At 44.3% G+C, this 24789-nt stretch overlaps 3 protein-coding genes across 13 annotated transcripts; 2 read left to right on the top strand and 1 right to left on the bottom strand.

Annotated features, from left to right (window-relative positions):
- Positions 1-3000: 3000 nt before the first annotated feature.
- On the bottom strand, positions 3001-8349 carry si:ch211-63p21.1. The gene is made up of 7 exons (XM_046381286.1): positions 8117-8349; positions 7219-7320; positions 6768-6863; positions 6464-6538; positions 5530-5600; positions 5270-5441; positions 3001-4611 (listed from the first exon to the last, which is right to left on the bottom strand). The coding sequence occupies exons 2-7, from the start codon at positions 7285-7287 to the stop codon at positions 4396-4398; spliced, it is 699 nt and encodes a 232-aa protein (XP_046237242.1). The 5' UTR covers positions 7288-7320; positions 8117-8349; the 3' UTR covers positions 3001-4395.
- Positions 8350-8384: 35 nt separating this feature from the next.
- On the top strand, positions 8385-14728 carry si:ch211-63p21.2 (FH1/FH2 domain-containing protein 1). Of its 2 annotated transcripts, none has more exons than XM_046381261.1 (9): positions 8385-9021; positions 12177-12317; positions 12528-12710; positions 12966-13085; positions 13169-13330; positions 13562-13821; positions 13957-14179; positions 14270-14378; positions 14495-14728. In XM_046381261.1, exons 2-9 carry the CDS (start codon positions 12204-12206, stop codon positions 14521-14523), a joined length of 1200 nt encoding a protein of 399 aa, XP_046237217.1. In that variant the 5' UTR covers positions 8385-9021; positions 12177-12203; the 3' UTR covers positions 14524-14728. The 2 variants fall into 2 exon arrangements, with proteins under 2 accessions (XP_046237217.1, XP_046237216.1); XM_046381260.1 differs by lacking the exon at positions 8385-9021 and adding an exon at positions 10116-11521.
- A 471-nt stretch (positions 14729-15199) lies between these two features.
- LOC124054850 (heterogeneous nuclear ribonucleoprotein C) lies at positions 15200-24524 on the top strand. Of its 10 annotated transcripts, XM_046381273.1 has the most exons (11): positions 15201-15332; positions 16378-16491; positions 16609-16756; positions 19972-20024; positions 20585-20856; positions 21379-21451; positions 21587-21634; positions 22134-22294; positions 22398-22511; positions 22857-23008; positions 23471-24524. In XM_046381273.1, the coding sequence occupies exons 3-11, from the start codon at positions 16664-16666 to the stop codon at positions 23579-23581; spliced, it is 1077 nt and encodes a 358-aa protein (XP_046237229.1). In that variant the 5' UTR covers positions 15201-15332; positions 16378-16491; positions 16609-16663; the 3' UTR covers positions 23582-24524. The 10 variants fall into 10 exon arrangements, with proteins under 10 accessions (XP_046237231.1, XP_046237229.1, XP_046237228.1 ...); XM_046381272.1 differs by lacking the exon at positions 16378-16491; XM_046381276.1 differs by lacking the exons at positions 16378-16491; positions 16609-16756 and adding an exon at positions 17215-17248 and having other exon boundaries at positions 15227-15332; positions 19897-20024.
- Positions 24525-24789: the final 265 nt, after the last annotated feature.

Here is a 24789-nt window from a genome sequence, read left to right on the forward strand (position 1 = left end):
CATCTTTTTCCTCCACATCTACCCATTCATCTGCTTCAATCGCATCCCTGTCTTCTTCCTCACCTCCCTTTATGATCTCCTCACACCCCACCTCTACCTCCGTTTCTCTGTCTTCCTCCTTCTCCTCTAAGTACCTCATCTCCATTGCTTCATCCTCCTCTACATCTTCCATCTCACATGCTTCATTTTCTTCCTCATCTTCTCTTACTTCCTCCCTCTCACTGTCAATGTCCTCTCCCTCTTCTTCCTCCCCATCGTCCTCCTCCTCTTCCTCATCGTCGCTGTCCTCCTCTTTAGTCCAACAACTCACCCTCTCCCTCCATCTTCTCCTCCTGTTCTCCTCCATCTCTCCCTTCCATTCTTCCCACTCCTTCTTGAGGCATGGATTAGCAACTTCCATAGTGTCTAGTATCACTTTAATCTGCACTAATCCCTTGAATCCCTCAAAAGGTGTAGATCACTTACTTTTTGCACCGTTTTTGAAGAAAAATGCACAGAGAAAATGATGTTTATCCTGTAATAATCCACTGTTTTGGATGTTGCTGTCAAGTGTTTACATGGGCTTTTTCCTCTTTCCCTGTCTGCAGACACCAGCTGTGTTTTCTATTTGTTCCTCTCCTGCCTCTCTCTCTCCTCCTATGCAAATATTTGAGAGTGCTATTTACAGTGGACTATGTCACGAGGTAATCGAAATTCTAGACTGTTTGGACTGTCATTCTGAGACCTAACAAAGGTTTGTGATGGATTGATGATCATATTTCTTATACTTGACTACACTTTGTCCTCCATCCTTTAGATTTGTTTCTTTATACTGGGTTTCTTTTTGTCATCTATTGCATACAGTATATTTACAAGCCATGCAATGTGTTGTTTTGTGTTTAAGATTTTCACTTTGCAATATATTCCTGTTGTTATCAGTTCTACAGTTTTTAAATTTATACTGTAGATTAAAAGATTTGAGCAAAGCCAGTAACAAGCAAGGCAGCGATCCAGACCTGGAGGCAGCTGGACTTCTGCCTGCCCAACTCTGTGAACCAAGACATCTCGAGGAGCCTTGGCATCTTTATTCTGGACCATATGACTCTGGGATCAGTATTAAATGCCTAGAGGGTCACATTGCTCCTCCATGGCCAAAACAGTGGAATCTGGGTCAAGGATCCAACAGGGGGGCAACAAAACAACCCCATTTACACCTGTCGGCCTTTGTGTCGACAGAAAAAGCAAAACAGCTGGCTCACGCTGTAACCTTGACTTTATGGATCACATGTAGCTGACACAAAAATGCAGCTTCCTTGTTATGACCACATTGTTCACATGGCAACTGGATTTGGTTGCGTCTGTGAATCCACAAAGCCCTTCTTCAGTAACTACTGCTTACTTTAAGACTAATGACTTACCAAATTGAATTGCACCTAAAACTAGTAACAACTTTTGTCATGTGTAAACTGGTTGCTGTAAAATATTTGTTGGGCTAATGTCACAACAAACAAAATCAATTAGCCATGTAAGTGTAAACTGGAAGTAACTGTAGCATCATGGCCTTTAATGTAACGATAACGATACATTACACTTAACTACTACCTAATGTAATTTAGAGTTTGGGAGAACAATTCCAAGGCTCCTAATCTAATCGAACCCCTTTAGTCGTTTAACTTTATGTTACTGGCACAATGTTTTCCTGTATATTGTGTTGTTCTCAGGAAATGCAATTTAAAGTTTCTGTACAGAAGTGAAGCCTAAATTTGCTGGTTACGAGTGCTGCCACCTCGCGCTGATGATGTCAGTTGGAGCCAGAGTCTGTGCAGTAGTGATCAGGTGGTGGAGCTCCTGACCTAGTCACAAGCAGCACTCAGGTGTCAGTCACGACATCAGATTTGGTCCCTTTAACCTTGAGGTAATCTTGCTGTCTAAATGGTTTACAATAACAGCACAAGGTGAGCTTGTACTGAAATGCTTTGAAGTTGAAGCACTGCGAGTGGGTGAGCTGGAAATGAAACTGGTGGGCGACAAAACGCACTCCTACCTGTGGACACAGTGACTGCTCTTTTCACAGCCATTCATGTGTGTGGCGTCTCACACACACACATACTTATTGTACACACATACAGGAAGGTTCAAACAGGCAGACGAGTGAGTCAGGTTATTATTCAACCCCACGCAGGAAGAGAAATTGAATTCATTTAAATAAAATGATATACTGAGCGGCATATTTTAGGAAATTATTTCTTGGCAGATCGAATGTTTGTGTTGTCGCGCGTCTGCGAGCTGCTTCAAATCCACAAATTTACCTGAAGAAGGCTCTGCTGCAAATTTTTAAAAATGAAAGCAAATTAGAGCAGGTTTTCACTCACAAAGCGCCAACACGTCTGTGTGCCACCACGCTCACATGCCGAGTGTGTGAGACAGCAGCTGTGCAGATGTTGCTGTATTCACATCATCACCAACAGTGAGTGTTTTGCCTCTGGGCAGCAGCTCACAATCTACTGATGAAATGAAACGTTTCCTCTGCAGTCCTGACTGTTACCATGACGACACGTGTAGCGAGAGCAGAGTGAGGAGCGCTAACCTCGTTACGGGACCCCCCCACCCCCTTCAGGTGTTTTCGTCAAGAGCAGCAAACACTGGTGGGACACGAGCTTGACTGCATTTCTATTTTTCCTCAAACTGCAGAAGCAGAAGATGTTCACTCGTACGTTTTAAGGCCTTACGAGCGCTTTTCTGAAATTCTCAAATGAATCCCGGTGAAGAAAATCTTAACGGAATAATACAGGATCATCAGAAATATTTGGTAGCGTCTAACCTGGTTCTGTCCAAAAGTGATAAAATCATCCCACCAGCACCCCCGAAACTCACTAAACAACAACTTTCTGTCTCATTTCTTTCTTGAAATTGAAGAGTTTCCTGAAAGTCACCCGTCTGAGGAGCAGTCCTGCATTAACTCCTCACAAAACCACAAGCTGCTGTTTATACACTGCTGTTCTATACGAAAAAACAAGGCTGTTTTTGTCAAAATACAATCTAGTTTTATTGAACTTCTATGGACCCATGAAACACAAAGGTGAACGCACACATGGAAATAAAATGTAAGATTTAAGACAGGTGACACAACAGGCTTAAACAGGGAAAAAGTTACTAAACAGGAACCAAATCAGCTCATACAGGACAGTCTGATTTGAATCTGAAATGAACATTTCTCAACAAAGGATGCAAACAACTCCAACATATTCCTAACTGTAAAAACATACAAAAACAACATAACATCGAACATACAGTACACAAAAGCCACAAGAAAATGGCTTTTTCCCACTTATTTCAGAATAAGCAGCATGACTGATTGTCTAACTCTTCTTCTTAAATAATAATTCAGAAATATAAACACAACATAAATAATATCTAACATGACAGAAACACACGGTCTTACAGCTGAAACACGATTGGATGTTTAAACTGTAAGCGTCTGAAGCGTTTCAACTGCTTCAGCGTGATAAAGTTTCACTTAAGTTCATTTTATACTGAGGTCGGCTTATATTAAAACGTACACGTAAAAGTGCAGGCAGGAGGGAGAAGGATCCAAGTGTTTTTAAATCCGTCTGCAACAAGTAAAGTAATACATGTAGTCCATTCATCAAAGCAACAGATGTAGCGCGGATCATAAGCGATGGGAGCGGTATCACATCTCTCCTGCTATTGCTTTTTAAATTGGGTCATGCTCTATTTTAGAAGTCCCTGCATTCATAAAGTGTATTCCTCAGAGAGAAAAGAGGAGAGGGCCAAGAAGGTGACGGCAGTGCCAAGGAAATGGGAGACGTTCTGTAACAGCAGTTAAGATGCTGCGGTTGGAGCAGAGGGATTGCATAGTTCTGCAGCATCATCGTTTTATTTCTTCTTCTTCTTCTTCTTCTTCATTTTCCTAATGAGCCTGATGTTTTTCCATTTGGAGTTTACCTGCGCAGCCCTGAACCCCCACCCCCACCACCTGAGCCCCACCCCCACGTATCACTCCTGCAGCTCATTACGACTAAGAAGCGAGGCGAGAGGTCTATTTTCACCCAACGGTGGGGGTGAGAAAGTGAGACTTAAGGTGAGATTTTATGTAGCAAAAGCAAGCACTGAGTCAGTGTTGTTTTCGTGGTGAAGAGAGGGTGAAGCAGTACGTGTGCTCTTCTGACCAACTGACCCCAAACGTCCCCGAATATGTTTAAAATTCTTCCTAAACGTGTTTCGTTCTACTGTGGAAAAAGGGGATAAAAAGCAGAGCCATAAAATATGGAGGTTGTGTTCACGCATCTGTAAGGTACTCGACTGTGCAGCGTAAAAGCACCACATTTTGGTTTCCGTTCTGTGCTGTTTTTAGGAACTTTTTGTTGCTGTTCTCTCGAAACAGAAAGTGTCGGGTCAAGCGCTGGCCCACGGGAGGAAGAAAGACACGATAATGAAGACGAGGGAGAGGGAGAGAGGCAGCGAGAGGAGGAGGAGGAGGAGGGGGAGCGAGAGCGAAGGTGGCCACAGAGGCAGCAGACGTCTGAAGCCTCGCGGCGCGTCCGCCGGACTCTTTTGTCTCTCGACGTTTGGCCGGCAGATGACCAGCGGCCTGACCTGTGATATGCTCTCCTGGAAGACGAAGAGGTAAGAGAGAAAACTGAGTTTCAAAGGCACAGTATGTTTACATGTTTTCTGCTCTCTCAATCAATGCAAAATATGTAGTTAGTAGTGAAGCAGCGCGGGATTATGGGAGCTGTTATCCTCTTACAGTGAACACTTTTCTATTTCAAGCCTAAGTTTCTGTTTATCTCTCACCAACTGAACGCTAGAATTTAATTTAACCAGCGAAAATCTCCTGGCATCACAGTTAGCAGGAATAGGACGCTGTCTCTGGTGCAGCTCGTCCACTGAAAGGAAATCAGTTGCCAAATATTCAAATGCATAATAGATTCATCGTTACTGTCATTTTCAAGCAAAAAAATGACTGATTCCAGCCTCTTCAGATGGAAAGATATGCTGATTTTCTTTGTCGTCAGTGATCTCGGAGGTGCCGCCTTGGGAAACTGCGATGACTGTTTTTCACAATTTTTTGATATTGTATGGACTAAACCATTAATCTGTTACTCATAAAAATAACCGTTAGTAGCAGCGAAGTTCCAGTCCTGCTTAAAGGAGAGTCCAGCTGTAACAACACCTGTCTTCTCAAACCTCTGTGCTGCTCTGCCTCGGTGAGCAGCTGTTCACAAATCAGACTAATTAGACTTTACATCTGTGTGTGTGTTTTTACCTCCAGTATGGTCCTGCTGTGTGCTCTCTCAGGGCTGAGCCTGAGGTTCCAGCGATGCGATCTGTGACTCCGCCCGCCGTCGTCCTCGCTCTCCGTGGTGTCTTGCCGCGCGACCCGCGGGCGCTTGCGTCTCCGCGAGCTGATTCGCTGCAGAGAACCTGGCTCCTGGAGTCTGAACCAATCGCGTCAAAGGCACAAGGTCAGACAGCCACGTGGGAGGAGGCACCGTGGGTGAATATGTGTGTTTGTGCACATCAAACCTGCAGTCTGTGTCCTCTATGTCAGCATCTGCATCACTCTCGCCCTGAGGGTCAGACAACACACACTCCTCCTGCAGAGGAATGAAACACAACATCCACACGTACTGTATGGGGGCTTTTATTTTGTAAACGCTGGATGAAACACGACAACGACCTCCAGTGAATCATCACCGACCGCCACTACTTGTAAACTAAAAATAACAACACTTAACGATGGCATTTGTCTGACTGAGTCTTCTCATGCGTCACTTTTAGTTTTTTTTAAATATAACTTTTGTTATTATACGTGAATCAGCCGACACCTCAACATGACTAATGAGCTCGGAGACACCTAATCTGGCTTCCTGTTGTCTGACTTTACTTAGCAGCTCAAATTGTAAAGAGTGATATCAATGCACTGCCGCTAAGTGATGAGTGCTGTTCATCTTGTCTTCCTTTCTGGCCACAGACAGAAGACGATTAGCTTAGCTTAGCTTAGCACGAGCACTGGAGATCAGGGGAAACAGCTAGCGTGGCACGTTCAGGGGGTTAAAGAGCATCTGCCTGCCAACACCTCAAAAGCTCTCTGACCAACACAAAGTGGTTTTACAAGAGGTCACGAACATTTTCTCACCTGAGTTCACAACCCAAATGTTGAACCGTTTCTTCAAATGAAACAGTGAAAACCCATCAGCGCTAACATGGCTTCCACTTTTCTAAGGTGAAACATTCAGTGCTTCAGTTTTTTCCCAGGTGTTAGATTTAAATTCTAAGCATCTGAGAGCCCACATGTCAAAAATCGACTATCGGTTTCAAAATCAGCAGTTCGGGCCTGCATGTAATGAATGTGTGGCTCACATGCTGGAACCTGGAAACCCCAGCTGCCCGCCAAAATAAAAGGCAACCCTAACGTCAAGCCTTCAGACATCAGCACACACACACACTCACACATTACCTCTGTGCCGTATCCCTCAGAGTACCTGGTTTTCATCACTCTGTTTTTTCCACAGTGTTCACACGGGAGTGTGTCCTGAGAAGAAGACGGAGAGAGAGAGAGGCGAAACTCCTTCATTAAATCACTGATTTTAACAAGCGTGACAGCTCCTTTCAGAACATACAGCAAAAGGCGCACAGAGCAGCTGCAGAGCTACAGGGAGGTCAGCAGGCATCTGAAGGCATGCATTCAGAGCACGATTACAGACGAAGAAACGCTCTGAGTGATGGCCGCAGACACTTAAGTGGGAAGCCTGAGCACTCACCGGCGTAGGCGTGTGTGCTTCTGAATAAAGTGTACAGGGACCGGCCTCGCACAGACACAGCACATCTACCTCTCCACAACTCGCCCCCACCTGAGACTGCGAGACAAAGACAGAGAGGATAAACAACTGTGATCCGCTGACTTTTGTCGAGCTTCTCGTTCCTTTCGTCGTCAGCCAGCAGCACGTTGACAAAGTGAAGTTAAAGCGAATGCACCGCAGTATCGTGCAGGATTAACGAGCAGGCCTTCACTCGTCGCATGTCACGAGCAAAAGTTTTTTCATTTCACGCATCAGGTGTCTCGGTGTGATGAGGTTTGCAGCCTTTTCCACCTACTCGTGTTTAAAGGATGTTTGAGTTGCGAGGGCTGATGAATCCAAAGAGGTGACAACATCAGAGCGTCTGACCCCCCCACAAGGCACGCAGGTGGCACGTATCAATACATGAGCTCACCTCACAGTCATTGTCAGACGTCTCTCCGGAGGAAAAGAGGCCGTGGGAGTCCGCTTCCCTCCGCAGCATGACCTCTGACCGGGCTCGCACACTCACGTAGACCTGCCAGGACGCAGAGACAGCACTAACATTAAGCTGGGCTTATTGTGGACGCTTTCTCCTCCTCCTTGCTGTTGAAGATTTGGTGCTTTGTTTACTGTTGGACAAAGGTTAGGAATATTTGGAATGACAAAGCCATTACTTACAGCTCATTGTTAGAATTCATAGATTGTGACGTTTACTTTTACTGTAATGTCCTGTCTAGTCCGTACTAGAAAGCCCATATAATATACTGCTTATTGTTATGCAGGTCTAATAACACTGGATTAGTCTGACAATATCAGCACTGATTGGAAATACATTTATCATTAATCTTTAATTATTTTTAACAATGATAAAATTCGGAATACAAAGCAGGCTGTGATGATAATTAAGCCAACGGACTGATATTTAACTTTTTTTGATGACTGATAACGTTGCACGATTTCTCTTTTCTTCTTACACTAAATAAATTAGTATTTCGATTTTTCTAACGGTGTTACAGTGGTGCACACGTGACGCTGTCTTGCCGCGGGCTCGTGCTGTCAGAGATTTGTCATCCCATCATCTCACTGTAACATCTGCTCCGCCGTGTCCGCACTCCCATTACGTAACAGCCTACGACAGTGAACGTTAGAGCCGGACAACTTTTCAGATAGCGATGCGAGGGCAAGAGACGCTGTCATCGTTTTGTCAAATGACATTCAAACCGATACACACGTTCATCACACAGTTCACACACGCAAACACACATACGTACGGAAAGCGAAAAGAAGTCATTTTAAGCCGCGAGGAAACAGAACAGAGTAATCCGTTTTACCTCAAACGCATCCTGTCCGCCGAACGTGGAATAAACCCATAGAAAGTGAATGGAGTTCTGTATTCAGAGGATGAGCAGGAGAGCGCGGCGGTGCGTCTCATTGTGGCGCGGGGAAGCCATGAGCTCGCGCTGCTTGTGAATGTTTGACATTGTAGCAAATCCTCCGTGTGATGTCAGCCCGAACGATGACAGGCAGCTACAGCGCGGGAGGCGCGCGCTCACCGGGACGCCGAATGTTCCCAAAACAACGCAGGAGCGCGGAAAGCGGAAGGAGGAACTTCCGTTCGAGACTTTCACAATAAAAGGACAACAACAGGAATACGTCCTTGAATATACTACCTATATATATATAGTACCTATATATGCACGCAGGCAAGCATATACTCAGATACTGGCACCACCTTGTATTCTCTGGCGTATTAACTAACAATAAATTGATTATTTAATTGCTGTTACTATCAATTACTACTACATCATATACATAAGTACGGTATATTACAAACAGGCCTATAATACATGTATGTGTTTCTTTGATATTAAAATTTAAAATTAAAAATTGGACCAACCTCAGAGCATGACCTCAAGATCAAGAAGTAAACAAGGACTGACATTTAGGACGTTATCATGTGAGTTCAAACTGTAATTTAGTGGTGCATATTGATAAAATTTCAATCACAGTTGATAATTCAGCTTTGCATTATCTACTTTCAGAAAAGCTTGTTTTGTTTTTGGTCTTCTTCTACCTCTGGCTGGATTCTAGTCCCTGGATTCTGATCTGAAAGTGGTTTCGTGAACCCACCAATCATCACGTCCAAAGGAGGGAGCCTACTTACACGTCTTCAACAATCACAGCCACCACTGCATTGTTGCAATGAATGTGTGGTACATAGCAGTGTGGTACACCGGTATGTAATTGTCTTCCAAGAAAATGAGACGTTTACTTGCATGGAGAAAAAGGTGTGCATCGAGTGGTTTAAAATGAATGCATGATCTTGCTCATAGCACAACCTCGCTCATCTTTTGCAAAAAAACATGTGAGGACTCGTTGGCTCACTGGCAGAAGTGTGGCATGCTAATAACATCAAGTCATCATCCTTATCAACGGTAGACCTTTACATGACAAAATCCAAGCTCACGTCTTAAAAACCATTAATATTCTCAAAGCATTATGTTTCGTTTTCATTTTTGCCCTGATCTTTATCTCACACTGTAAGGCCCTAAGAGAGCTGAACTGCACTGAGTGGTTACGATGAGACAGAGAAGCAGATGAAAAGAGATGCATGCACAGCCACTAGCACACAGACATACACAAAGATCATCAAAGGAAATAACCTGGAAAGGGCTTTTCCCGTGGGGAATCTGTCTGTGCCACATCATCACCAAAATACTGAACAGCTAGGACATCCGTTCACGCTTTCATTTCATGTATTTGAGCATTTGTAGATCATCATTAGTTGGTAGATGTTTAAAAGTCCAAATAACACCTGTTGTCACAGTTGTATGAATTTGGTCAAAGAAATATGTGGTCGCATGACTGCTCCCAGGTGTGCCGAAAAAGAGCTTTCTAAATCCTCTTTTGCAGCAGGCCTGAAAACCCAGTTGATAAATAAATGTTCAAAAGCGCTTTAGCCTCCAAATAGAGCTCATTTTGGCCTAAATGTCCCATGAGCCCCACTGAACGAGATAAAGTGTAATTAGGGGGAGGGAGGGATACTGATTATGGCGGCATGTCGACCATGCAAATGACCCCTCCAAACAGAAGTGCATGCTGGATGTTTTGTGGTCATTCAGCACACGCTTTCTCAATGTTTTTGCTTATAATTGTCTCATTCAGTTGCATATAATATGGCCTTTTTTTTGCAACTGCTGAACTGCACCCCAGTGTTTTATTAGGGAATATTTCTTCCTTTTTAAGATGTGGCCCATGCTGTTCATTAGGCGGATGAGTCATCCACAAAGTTGCATGGAATAATGAAAGGGATGCAGGTCAATAGTGCTCTCTTTTAAGCTCACGGGGGAGAAGGAGAGGCAGATGGAGAGGGAAGTAACAGATCTTCAGTGGCAGATAGAGAGGACTGTGTATACAGATGTAGCAATACAAACAGGAGATGCAGGCTCGATAAGGAAATTAAGGGAAAGGGTGCAACTCAAATAAAACAGGACTCATGCACCAACGGACCAATGCAACTCCCCCCCCTTCTCTCTCTAAAACCCTCACTGACCAATCGTCACTTACTGAAACAGAAACAGAGAGAGAGAGAGAGATGAAAGTCATGGGAGAGCAGCCGAAGCACATCATTTAGATATTCTGGACACGCTGCAGAGAGGCATTCCTTGGATTTTCTCATCAGAATTGGATGCTGGACCAAACACGACATGTAAAAACTCCTATGAATTCCTCCACCTTGACTGAGGACACAGGTTCCTGGCACACACACCCACACACACACACACACACACAGGAAAACAGTGGAACGTCAGACTCAGAGCATCGTTTTTAGATCTGCAGGACTAACGCTGAACCCAAGGCAATTGCAGGGTACAGCGCTGTGAGTACACCCACAGGTGGTTCAAGGATTGCGATTTGGTCGTGTGAGTTATGTGCGCCTGTGGTCGACAAGTGAGGCTGAGCATCCACAGACGTTCAGATGCATATCCACAGTGTCTGAGAGGTTTGTTGACTGCACAGAAGAAGAGAGAAGCAAGGGAACAAGTTTAGCCGCTGCGTGGGATGTAAGGACAAAGCCAAATATGCAGCTGAACGGACCTGGACAGGCCTTGTTTTTTATTTCATTTCTAATATGAGGAGTGTGCTTTTTGGCGTCACTTTTTCTCAAGCACAAAAAAGAAATTCTAACCCGGTTTGTCAAGGTAATCCTATTGATCATCAACAGAACTTTTTTGGAGTGAAAGAGAAGTTTTGAAAGACCAATGAAGGAGTCGGACCAAACCAAGGATAACCCCCTGACCTGGGATTTCGACCAATCCTGGAGTTCATTCCTAAAACCAGCTGCACATCTTTGCCTCAACACCTTGGATTTCTCAGACCTTTGGGATGAAGAAGACAGCACAGAAGACGAGGGAACCAATTCGACCATTGAATCATCAGCATGTTTCAGAGACCCTGCAGCACCCCCTCCTCCTCCACCACCTCCTCCTCCTCCTCCTCCGCTTGCACCACCTTTGCCCTCAGCCTCCAAAGAAGGTACGACGATCAAATGTCGCACCTTGAAGCTCCACTGGAGGGAACTGCAGAGCTTGGCCCCTCTTCCCAGGACGACCCGCTTTGGGAATCAGACTATTTGGGCCAGACTTGAGCCAGTCCATTTGGATACAAACCGACTGGAGTACCTGTTTGAGACTAAAGGGAATAGCACCAGTTTTAATGTGGTTTCTGGGAAGCAGGTAAGACCCATGAGCCAGAATGATGCCTCAGAAGTGGAGTAAGATTGTGCTAACAAAAATGTTTTGTTCTTTTCTTATGGAAAATACCGATTTCTGAAGCAGCTGTAAGCAACATGTTCATTAGCTCGAGTCCTCCCTCAGGAAGTCCTCTGCTCTCCTTGCTTAGGAAGCTTTATGTTAATGAGGTGAATGCCTGCAATGAATCTGTGTTGCTATTTAACTTGATTCCAACAGAGGATGCTGTCTACATTTAGAGTGGACTAAAGGCATCAAGCTGACTCCTTCTCACCTCAAGTGACGAGTTGCGTTAGCAGTTGTGAAGATGGGGACATGAGTAAAGATGTATGCTTCAAGAAAGAAAAGCTGACTCTGACAATTTTAAGCATTTAAACATGGGGACATCTAAATATTTTGTCACAAGGCAGTGTGATATGCCATGAGAGTATCACATTATTCAAGGACACTATGCCACAAACATGTCATTGCAGGACAGGGAAGAAAAAACACGAAAATGTGTTCCATTAAAAGTCTTTACATACGTAATTACACTTACAGAAAGCCGACTTTTAACTACAGTAAGCTAAATGCAACCCTAAAATGCACTAAAAACACTGAGGTATTCTATCTTCATGTCCTTCTTTGTATCCCAACACAGAAGCAGCCATCAGTCTCAGTACTGGGGATGAAGCGGAGTAACATCATAACCATAGCCCTGAGCAAGCTGCCCCCTCCCCGCCTCCTCCCCCCTGCTATCTACAGCATGGACAGCAGTGTGCTGGACGGAGAGGACGTTCAGGTACAGGACAGGTCGTGTCCTACAGAATTTGAGCTCCAGCATTTGCCTAACCTCTAAAGTTTGCTTGTGTAGAATAGGTCATTTATTGCCCTGCTATATTTTCATTATGGCAAAATGGAACCTGGGCACAGTGTAGACAAGGACAGACGCAGCAGAAAGTCCCATCCTGCAGTATGAAATCATCTCTTCCTACGTTTCCTTCTAAAACAGCGGCTTCAAGCTCTAATCCCAACAGAGGAGGAACTTTGTCTGATCAAGGAGGCCAAGGCCCAGAACCCCCACTCCTCTCTGGCGCCAGCTGAGCTCTGCCTCCTCACTTTGGGGGAAATTCCACATCTGAACTCCAGGCTTCAGCTGTGGGCCTTCGCTCTGGACTACGACTCCTTAGAAAGGGTAAGTGAGAGTGGAGCAAACGTGCCATGGAGTGAGGTGGACAGTAATTAACAGCATAAAGACAAATATCTATTTTACTGCCCTGTAAGATATGCAAAAGTGATTCAGTCTGAATTTGAATTTTAAAATAAAACAAAATCTAGGCAGTTGATTAACAAGTAATCTACCAAAACGCCACTGCGATGACTTCCTGTCACCTAGCCAAAAATAAAACATGGATTTGATGACTCACAAACTTGTCCCTCCTCTTATCAGGAAATTGCTGAGCCTCTCTTCCATCTGAAGTTGGCCATGGAACAGCTGTCAGCCAGCCAGACCTTCAGGTGTATTTTAGCAACAGTGTTAGCAATCGGTAATTTTCTCAATGGATGTAAGGTGAGTGCCTTGAGTCTTTTACTGTCCATCACCAAGCACGTTTGAGTGTTACTGAGTCTCACACTACGTATGAATATTCCAAGGCACGCGGTTTTGAGCTGAGTTACCTGGGGAAGCTGTCCCAGGTGAGGGATACGCACACTCGTCAGCCCCTGCTGCATCACGTCTGCGTGCTGCTGATGCAGCTGTACCCACAATCGTCCGACCTCTACTCAGACATCACCGCTGTTACTAAAGCTGGCAAGGTGCGTAGTTGGGCCTGTGTTTGTGTGTGTGTGTATGTGTGTGTGTGTGTGTATGTGTGTGTATGCTGTGCTGATGGAGGATTATCTGGATAAAACAAAAAGCCTGACCACAAATGGTTCCATGTTCAGGATTAGGTGTGAAGGGAGTCCAAAACAAATCAAAAGGAAAACAACGGTTACAGTTCACCTCAAAGTGCAAAAAAATCTCCCTTTTTCTTCTCGTCTTCACAGTGTGACTACTCCCTAGTCCAGTCCAACTTCACCCAGCTACAGGCCCTGTGCAAAGCATCATGGGAGCAGCTAAAGATTCTGGACAAGGCAGAGGACAAGAAGAAAGGAGGACATGCGGAGAAGAGGAGAGGAGGAGGACGACGAGAGGACGAGGTCTTGACTCCAGGGGGCGCCCTGCGTCACAGGTTGCCGAAGATTTTGAAAGAGTGCGAGGAGAGGCTGAAGGTCCTGAAGGCCGTCCATCGTCGGGTTATCAACAGGTGTCGGCGACAGCGTGGTTTATTTAATGACAAGTCATACATCGAGTCCAGTAGCTTCCGTGTTTGAGGCTAAGACTGAACGTTTTTGTTCTGAAGTAAATCTTACTGTTTTCCTCTTCATTTTTATTTCTCCAGATTCCACTCCTTCCTCTTATTCCTCGGCTACTCCAAAGCAATGGTGAGAGACACCAAACCAGAAGACTTCTGCAGAACTGTCAGTAACTTCTCTTTGGAGTACAGGACCACACGGCAGGCCATCCTCCTGCAGAGGGAGAGGGAACGACAGAAAGGTGGAGCAGAGAGCCCGGGGCCCAACACTCCCGCAGGCAGGAGGAAACATCAGCAAACTCCAACACAGGTCTTTATTTCAGATGCTCTTTAAGTGCAGTGTCATTCTGGACATAATGATGGACTGGACTTGTTAATTTACTATCTGCTGATCCACCAGGAAGACGAGGAGCAGCGTAGGCTGGAGGAGGTGCTGAGGACACCCGAGTCCACCCCAAGACTTGACGCCACTCTGCCTCGAAACCGCAGGAGGCTGACTAACATCCAAGGTTGTTCATGTGATACGCACGTCTGAAACAAAACTCAACCCGCTTCTCTTAACTTCGTCTCGTTCTCTTTGTCCCATAAATATGTTATAATGAACCCATATTTGTTTACTTCTCAGGTCCTTTGTCACGGAAACTGACGTGGTGACGCCGCTGATGTGCTTGCAAAAGCCATTCAGTCACTGGTGTATTGGAACAGAACTGATTGTGATTGTTATTTATGTCACTGTTGTCAAAAGTCACTTTTTTTTCTGCAAAATGGACAAGTGCATGAGGTTTCACATATACCATCCAAGTTTTAATCATGTCTGCGTTTCAAAGTCAAAATGCATTAAAATCTTTGATTTAAATCTATGCAACATATATGTGTCAGTGTGTATGTGTGCTCAGGGGAAACATGACAAAATGAACAAAATAAAATAACAATAAAATGTGTAATATCTAAATGAACATTAAATATAAATATAAACATTAACAGGGGTCCCCTGTTCTTGTAAATGTAAAAATAAATATAAACATTAACAGCCCTGTTAATGTTTATCTTTATAGGGCTGTTAATGTTTATATTTATATCTAATGTTAATTTAGATTTAGGCGGCATTTTACAAGAATAAAGCCTCAAAACAAGATAAAAACACAATCTGCTGCTGGCTAATATTCAAATCAATCCAGCGCTGCGTACGTCGTGTACAGTAAACGTCGTCAGTCCCGAGCCAGACTGACAAGCGAATCCGCCAATCCCTGACGAGTACATTCACAGAGGACTGATTGAATATCCAATCAGAAGCTAGGATGCGGCTGTGGGCGTGGCTTTTCAGCTGAGCGTACGAGTCGACGCCATTTCGTGTCCACTGGTTTCAAGGTGATACAAACAGCCCTGCAGAGCCGTAAGCGGATCTTTACCTACTCAAGTAAAAACAGCGTTGACTTTTACTCATTTTTAGTATTAAGCTCCTGGTGAGTATTTTTAACCGAGAGATTTTTCCCTGTTTTTTTTATTTTTTATTTTTTTCCTGACTTTTAACCGTCTTTTGGACTTTTTGTTTTTATTTTTAATGCATTTTTCCTGGCTGGTGTTCCTGAGACTGTGTTGGCTTTAGTGGCGTACATTTTGTGATGGCAGTGTGAGCTGCGCAGAAACTAGTTTTAAGTAGCTTCCACCACGAGATTTTTGCTTTTATTTTTCGAATGAGACATTTGACAACATCCATTTTTCAGGGCTGCTGTGTGCTCTTGTTGTTTAATCTGATTGTGGTCGTGTTTTCGAGGAGAGAGAGATGCAAGATTGTTCCTGTCTTTTCTGGACAGTGTTCAGCACGGGTCTCCCTTTTTCTGGAAATATGTTTTTAAAAGGTTTTTTATTCTCGTCCTGTGTTTTGCCCCCACCCGTAACTTGATTTGCAGTCGTTGACAGTGACTCATGAGACGTGTTTTTCCTGTTTTCTTTGTGATTTTGGCAGTGCTCAGACAGTATGTTTTGTGCAGCAAGTCTTCTCAGGAATGATGTAATTTTTCAGGCAAGATGTTTTTGTTTTTGTTTTTTTTTTGTCCTCCCCCTCAAATTGCAAATGGGTGCGTTTTATTTATTTATTTTTTTTAAGGAGCATTAACACAACAGTGTTTTGATGTGCTGTGCAGTCACGGATCTGGGATTTCTGTAGCATCAGTGTGACATATTTTGTGCATTTGCTAATTTTGATATTATCATTTGAGTTTGTTCGCAGACTCAGAGAGCCGTTCACTTCAGAAGCAGTTTATTCTGAGCTGAGAGCCGCTTAGAGCAGAGCTTAGAGGCCTACAGGGTGTCTGCAGCGAGCTGCAAACAGCCCTGCGCTTCCTAATTGCTCTGTTCCTTTCTTATTCTCCATAGCTTAGACTCATCAGCTCACACATCTGTGAGGAAAAAATAAACCCTCAAGTTTACAGCAAAGGTTTACAGGATAAACTTGCAGTTGATGTGAAACCTCCCCCCATCTAAAATGTAAAACTGTTGCCCCTCCAGCCTTGGCCCCAAGTGTGTCCTCTGGACGTGTCCTTGAGCAGAAGTCACCCTGGGCTCCTGTTCTGCAGCCAGACCTTTACTCCCCCCCCGACTGGATAGTTTCTGTTCACACTGGTTGTTTGGCTTTCTGTGGAAGTTTGAGCACAAATAAGCAGGATTGAGTTTTACAAACAGTATTTGAATAGTTTGTAAACATGTTTTGTTTTTGCTTTTTTTCTCCCCCCTGACCAGCTGAAGTCCTTTCAACACCCCTGAGACAGATGTCCCCTCCTGTACTGAATCATTAATGGTTTTAAGTTTTGAAAGTAAAAATCGAATGGCCGCCATCTTGACTGGCCGTAGAACTGGAGGGAAACCAGCAGCAGACGATGCTGATAAAGTATGACGATGAACACTCATTAATTATTCATTAAACAATCATTTGCTTCTCAAAGGGTCACCGTTTTGTAGCCTGCCTGCAAAGTCTCTGGCTGCTTGTGTTTATTGGTTCTGGATTTCTGACCTCATAACCGCTTTTAAATAAAATGCACACATTCCCTGACACACACATCACTACAGTGCTGAACATTTTAGACTTTCTCCCGAGGTCCCTAATGACATGACTGACGGTTTAGCTGTCAGATGTGGTTTTTGAAATGAGTAAATGAGGCCTCAGCGCAGTGTGACAGTTTGGGTTAATGTGTTTTAGCTTTAGCAGCACGGTTTGAACAAATTCCTGGACGTGTTCTGGCGACGTTAGCATTTAATTTGTCTGCTTTGTCCTCCCTGCTTGTGGTCGTGTTTGTAGTCCATCTTCAGAAGCTTTTCTAATGTCCATTTTTGTTTTCCCCTGTTTAGTTTTTGAAGCCACTTTTTTGAGCAGCGGCAAATCGTAAGTTGGTCTCAGCTTTTTTTTTTCTTTCTTTTTTTTTGGTTTATTTTTCATCTCCAACTTTTGCATCAGTTTTTTTTAAAATGTTCCACTTTTGTTTTCACCCCTTTGTGATTTAGCTTGCCCCCCCCCCTCCCTTTTTGGATTTCCTGTAGAGCAACTAGCATGTAGCGTTTTGTGCTGTCCTAAGTAGAAAATGAACTCTTTGACACTAGCTGCCTCTTACATGGGCTTTCCCACCGTCTTCCCAGGTTTTGATAATCAATTGCTTAATGTGTAGTGTTGATTATGAAACACCCAGTGTGTAGCTGATTGCTGAATAACACTCCCTCCTGCATCCAGCACTTGGATTACGGACTGACACTCACAAAGGCAAAACAAGTCTTGACTTTTGCTGCCTTTGCTTTGTAATGTGGTGTTTTTTTTCCTTTCTTTATGAGTGTGCATGTCATTTGATGGAGTCAAATCTGGTCCACAGGAACCCTAAGATACCTGCTCTTGTTATTGCCCTTTAAAGCATGCCTACTGAATACTGTGACCCACTAACCCTTTCACTTATGGTTAATACTGAACCTATTTGATTAAAAGCAATCACCGTTTGTGTACACTTTTGTCAAATCCAAACCCACAGACGACCGCCATCGCTTCCACTCAGCCTCATCGAACCTTAAGGGTTAAGACTCCTGTTTCCCTTCATCTTTGCTCCCTAAATCTGTAAGGTGCCCACCCACACAAAGGACATCCAGCTTGTACAAAGCTGCTCTGTCCATCATCTTGTCTCATCTGTCTTCAAGCACCGAGAGTCCCGAGAACTGCGGTCGCAGTTTCTTTCACAGTTAAAGCACAAACATTAAAGCAGCACTCACTCATATTACTGATCAGGATGAAAACTGAAGATGTCCAGTAACACCACTATGCTGTTAGTTTAAAGTGGGAGAGGCCACCTTTGGGCCCCTGTATTGCCATGTAAATGCCCTGTGCTAAACACCACAAAGCTTATATTGTTCACTTTATTGAGATAATCAAGCTTTTGTTCAAACTGGTGAATTGGGCCTTGTTTCACTTCTAGGAAGTTCCTTACCAAACACTTGGTAATAAACATGGTGAACTGCCAAGTGGCTTGTTTTTGTTACTGCCAAATCATATTGCACCTGCATGGATAAAAGTCCCAAAGAAGGTGTACAGGCCCACCAGTGTTTACATGTGGCTCATCACTGTTGACCAGGCTGTTTCATGTAAGGTTTTTCCCTTCATTTTGTCCACCCACAGCACGAATATCAACAGATTCTCCATTAAATGTTTCTCTCTTAATGTCCAACAACACAACCTGATTGGTTGTGCTCAGCCTCAGTCATGCAAAACACATTGAGTGCTTGTATATAAACCCTGGACATTCCCACTTGAACCCCCACACGCCATAAAGAATCAGGAACGCTCGCTAAGCGGCCCGTGATAGCCACCCCCCGCCCCTCCACCCTGTCAGCCTGCCAGGCGATACAGCCGGCCCAGCCAAATCATGTAGAGGAGAGCAGAGCCATTAAGCTTTGGCCAGACAAGCCTGCTGCAAACCATGTAATCCCCTGCTAGTAGCTGCCGGGCAGAGCCGGGAAGACTGCCGCTGGGTTACACTTCAGCCCAGCTGGCAGCGCCGTTGTGTTTTGGCAGGTGAGACGTGGTTTTGCAGTCTCTGAAGTTGTTGATAATAAGACAAACAGCCCAAGGGATTGAGAGGAAATGAGCAAAGAAAAAAAAAAGGCAGGGACACCAAAGGCCAGTTACAGCTGGTGTTTAGTCATGGTGAAGGCTTGTCCTGATGCTGAAAGAGAGAAAACCTCACAAAGACTTTATTCATATACAGGGTGTGGACAGAATAACAGAAACTCCTTACATTAAGAGCCTGGAGCACGTGTTTGTAAATCTCTGAGACTGCATGATGGTCACTTCTCATGCTACAGTCAGTACTTTAATGTAATAAATATCGATTAGTTCCTGTGAGGGCTGTAGTGAATAGAGCCCTGTGTCTGGCTTATGCCCCCCCCGCAATGTTACGTAACTCTGCAGTGTTTGCAACTAATGCAGCAGCAGTCAGTGATGCCTCTTTGTACTCGTATTAAAGCTGACGCGCAAACTAATGTGACTTCCTTGTGTCGCTGCCTTTGCGGCTGTGATTTACTCCAGTCGTTGCCTCCTTTGCCGGCAGGTCGTTTGCAAACGCTGTAGATTTACGTGGAGCAGCAGAGAGAAGTCTCAAGCATCATGATGACTTTTGACACCACACAGCCCTGATCCCTCCTAAGCGCTGGCTGAAGCAAACCCAAGGGGAACAGCAGTAAAAGTAGAGAACGTCATCACTGAGGCTGAAAGTGACATCACACTGAACCTTTACTGCAGGGATCGGGTCTTCTTTACTCTCTTTAGGGGCATAGACATTATCATTTTCATTATCGGTTTCAGCAGCACTAATTCAGGAAGTAAAAACGTCTCATTAAAAGCTTCCTCACTAATGCAGTATCTTGTTTTGTCATAACAAACAACCATTTATCCCACAGGTTTTTTTTTTGTTTTTGTTTTTAAACGGCGGCCTCCAATTTTTAAACATTTTACCCACCACCTCCTTCTCTCTCTTTTTGTTTTAATCCCCCAAAAAGGGGTGAGTGTAGTAGATGTCTCCCCACAGTGGTTGACTCCGTCTCATAGTTCCTCGACGACCCTCTTCTCTCCAGCAGACTCACACAGGCAGGCAGGCCTCCACCGACCCGAGTACAGACACAATGGAGTGAGTGCTGGCTGCTTCGTGAGCCCATCACACGAACATGTCTGTTCTGCTGTCTGATATCTGCATATGTGGTTTGTGACTCACAGGCAGAAATGTCTGGTTCCAGCCTCTAAGATGTGGAGGAGTTGCTGCTTTTCTAGTATTTTACATGACGTTAAATTTATTATGTTTTTGTTTTGGCCTGTTGAGTGTAAAAATGTGAGGGTGTTGACTTTGGTTTTGCAAAATTTGGATTTTCTGACATGTACTAGTGAATCAAATTGTGACCAACAGTTGCAGCCCTCTGCAGACCTTCAGTTAAACTGAATAGCTCAGGCAGTGTGTTTGAAGCCCTGCTACCAAGGAGCTTGAACACTCACAAAGTCAAAACTTAACACTGATGTTGGTGCAGAGCTAATCTGCAAATTACTGTGCAGGGAAAACAAAAACATCCTTTCTTCTGCCTCTTCCTGTCTCCATGAACAGCACTGTCCTGTCAACATCGTCCCTGTTCTCAGTTCTCTTTTTCTTCCCCCTTTCCCTGCCCATCCTCCATCTCCCACCTCCCTCCTCCTGTCTAGTTGGTCGTCATCCTCCTCCTCCAGCCTGATGGCCAGCAGCAACGTGACCAACAAGACTGACCCTCGCTCCCTCAACTCCCGCGTCTTCATCGGCAACCTCAACACCCTGTTGGTCACCAAGGCCGACGTGGAGGCCATCTTCTCCAAGTACGGCAAGATCGTTGGCTGCTCCGTGCACAAGGGCTACGCCTTCGTCCAATACTCCAATGAGAGGAACGCCCGGGCCGCCGTGGCCGGGGAGGACGGCCGCATGATCGTGGGACAGGTGCTAGGTGAGATGAACAGGGGCATCCCAGCATGCACCGGGCAAAGGACGAGGAAACACAAGCAGATAAAACCTTAATCCGCTCACACAGTCACATCCTTCACAATTTAAAGTCTGAACCATCAAATTCAAACCCCCTTTCTGTCCCGCAGCTGCCCTCTAGTGCTTAAAACCAGCAATTTAAAAACAAAGACTCAAAGAAGGAATTTAAAAGGATTATTTTGTGCAAGTGACATTTAAATATATAACACATCTGTTGTTAAAGTAAAGTCAGAGAAACAGCTGTTTATGATCTAAATGCGCTGACCTGTCTGGTGCTCCACGCAGGTTAAAATAAATGTGAGTAATTATTTGCAAATGCCACCTGGTGGGCGTAAAACCCGCGTTCATCCTCCAAAATAACAAACCATCAGGCGTAGGGGAAGGAGTGACAAAATGTGTTAATTTAGATTTCACACTTTCTGTCCATAACGTGTTCTGGCGTATTCTCCTGCTCCTGGCAACCGTAACTCTTTCCTCTTCCTCAAAGACATCAACCTGGCAGGCGAACCGAAACCTCACAGATCAAAGACAGTGAAGCGTTCAGCGGGAGACATGTACAGGTGAGTAGGCACTAATTATGCTCACAAATAAGACAGCGATGTCAGTAATTGAGTATTGAAGTTTGGAAAGTCAGAAAGTATTACGTCGTGTTAAAAGGAGTTAATCCCCTCACCCATTCGCTGCTCTCTCCACAGTTCCTCTATTGATTTGGACTATGACTTTCAAAGAGATTACTATGACAGGTAAGCCGTCTGTTCTTTGCATTGTGAAGAAGAATTGCTCATAGTTTTCATCTCTGTATCTGTTCTGCTCTGCAGAGGCAAAGTGCAGTATACAGAAGCACTGAATTTAAGGAAAAGATCCTTTTGGACAGTAAACTGTGAAGCATACAGAAAGATATTAATGCTGCATTTTTTGGTCACTTCAGGGCTCATTGCCATACCTGCACAATAACGAAAACCTTAGCTGTCTCGTCTTTCTGTGGCTGAGAGTGCAGCCTGGGCTGTAATACAGAGACAGAATGCAGTAACTACGCAGTAAATCAGACGTCAGAAGAAGTGCCGAGTTACTATCATTGCTTTATTAATAATAAGATAAGATAATCCTTTATTAGTCCCATAACTGGGAAATTAAAACAAGCTAAACATTCGTGAATGTCAGATTTTGACAGTGATGGAAGTGTACCACTCGGTGCTTGTCGTTGCACCTTGATATTTCTGGATTTCTTTTTCCGTACCTCAGGATGTACTCCTACCAGTCGCGGGTGCCTCCCCCCCCTCCTCCTCTGTCCCGAGCCGTCATTCCCTCGAAACGTCCGAGGGTCAGCCTCAGCGGAGGAGGGAGCAGGCGAAACAAAACCAGCTTCTCCTCCTCCAAGAGCAGCCAGAGGACGTCCCGTACGAGTAGGTACCACAGTTGTGTCCCGGGTCCTGGGCTGTGGCCCAGGTTCATCGCACCCGCGTTAAAGTTCCTCATGACTTTTCAGCTGCTTCTCCCCTCCCACAGTGAAGGCAGATGACCTGCAGACCATCAAGAGGGAGCTCACGCAAATCAAACACAAGGTGGACTACCTGCTCGAGAGCCTCGAGCGCATGGAAAAGGACCACAGCAAGAAGTCAGGTAGGCCTTGATGCAGTAGTGGAGCAAGTTTTCCTGCTGGGCTTTCACTGCCTTATTTTGTGACCAGGACATATTTGAGTAACACAAAAGAAGCAAAATCCATCACTGAAAACACTAAGTTTATAACTTGCATTTCTTTGAGTTATTTTTTCCTTTTCATAAGTCTCAACATATTCCCTCTGACTCATTCTGCACCAGGGTGAGCATATTTAGATTTCAGCTATATAAAATGTACCATAATTTTACATTTTAAAGTGATCCAACAAGTCCCGGCCATCATTTAAGATCTCCAGGTCTGTCAACCTGACTAGCACACTGCGTCACATTTTTTTCGCTCTTCCCCAGAGATGAAAAGCTCCAAAACAGAACCAGGTGAGGTCTCCTCCCTCAACTCCTCCACCTCCAGCAAGAAGGACGACGGCCTGAAACGGGACAGAGAGAGCCAGGAGCTGAACGACTCGGAGGAGGAGGGAGATCTGCTGGAGGACGAAGACGAGGTGAGGGGCGAGGATGAGGAGAGGACGAGCGCAGGTGGTCATGATCCACCTGCCGACCATTTGCACTGTTTACCTCACCTACTCTCACTACATTCACTCCGTACTACCTCACTTTGGACTACCTCCAGAACCATATTTATTTTACTTATCTTATTTTATTTTGTTTTACCTTATTCTATTATTATATGTTACTCGTTCTTACGTTCTATGTATGCACCAATCACCAAGACAAATTCCTAGTAATGTGAAACCTCTTCACTTACATGGCAATAAAGACAATTCTGATTGTTTCTGATTCTAAGACGTCATCCGCTGATGACTTTACCTGATTGCCCAGAGCCTAAAATATCTTCTTCTGTTGTGACATTATGTATTAAAAGTTGATGTATGTGTTAAAGAGCCAGAAACATATCCAGATGTCCCGCATGTGATGAGCTTATTTGCACTCTTCCTCCTGTGCAGATGAAAAGCAGAGGCAGAGAGGAGGATGAGGAGGAGGAGGAAGAGGAGGAGGACGGTGAGCAGGAGGAAGGAGAGGATGACGGCGACAGCGCCAATGGAGACGACTCCTAAACACTACACACACACACACACACACACACACACACATACACAAAACAGATTGTGTATGATTGTATCTCCACGCCAGACTTGTACGCAGTGGTTGTGTGTTCATATCTGCTGAACTGACTGGAAAGTTTTATTATGGATATTTGTTCTCTCGCTTTCTCTCTCTCTCTCTCTCTCTCTCTCACACACACACACGTTGATTCATAAATACATCAAGTAGTTTCTAAATTTTCTTCAAGTTGTTAATTTAATGTTCTGATTTTTTTTTTTGATTTTTTTTTTTTTTTTCCAGCATTGGATAAATGCAAACTCCAACATTCAGACAAAACCACAAGTTCAGTGGATGACAAATGTAATATTATATTACATTATATTATTATAATATTGTATGTTACCTCAGAGCTATAAGCCAATCCAATTTAAAAAGTTTTAGTTTTTTTTTTAGAATACTGTGCTGAATTGATTCCTAAAACCCGAACAGATTTCCACCTGGCTGTGGCTGAATCAAACTGAAACAAATCTGGAGTAAACATAATATAGTGTTGAGACAAAATACCGCACATGGTACTTGTATAAAATGTACAAATTTTAAAATGTAATCCTGAACCAGGTGCTGTACAACTGCCTTCTGACCAGCAGGGGGCAGCGTATCATAAGAACTGACCACACAAAAGACCACAGGGACTTGATTTCTGTTGAAAACCTTCACGTTCTGCTCGTCAGAAACCAACATGAGCATGTACAAAAGCTCACGTCGGACTGCGCAAATGCTCAGACGAAACCCTCCTGGCTCTGAACGTACTTTGGTTTGCTGCTGAGGTGTTGCGCCTTAACTGACCTTGACGTGTGTGATGCAGTGCTACTCCATGTTTGTCCCTTTCTGTTGATGTTTTGTTATGTCGTGCAGCTGCACTGATTAAAGCAAATAAACATCTTTTCCAAGCTATTAGCTTTGGGTGTAATTGTTACAGATGCATTCAGGTGCAGGTGCGAGGCTGCGGGTGGTTTGCGTGCCGCTAAGGTGGAGCTTTATGAATGGTGGATCGAAGCAGAAATTACAGGTTGTTTAACGAGATGACAGGGTGATTGGCATTTGAGAGGGTGAAGCTTTTAAGTGCAGACGACTCAGGTTAAGACTGGAAGCTTGAGGTATTTTTATTACCTCGTCAGAAACTCCTGCTGGTATTTTCAGATCCAGACATGCGTTTAGT

Source organism: Scatophagus argus, chromosome 23, assembly GCF_020382885.2.
Source record: "Scatophagus argus isolate fScaArg1 chromosome 23, fScaArg1.pri, whole genome shotgun sequence".
In the NCBI taxonomy this organism is placed as follows: Eukaryota; Metazoa; Chordata; class Actinopteri; family Scatophagidae; genus Scatophagus; species Scatophagus argus.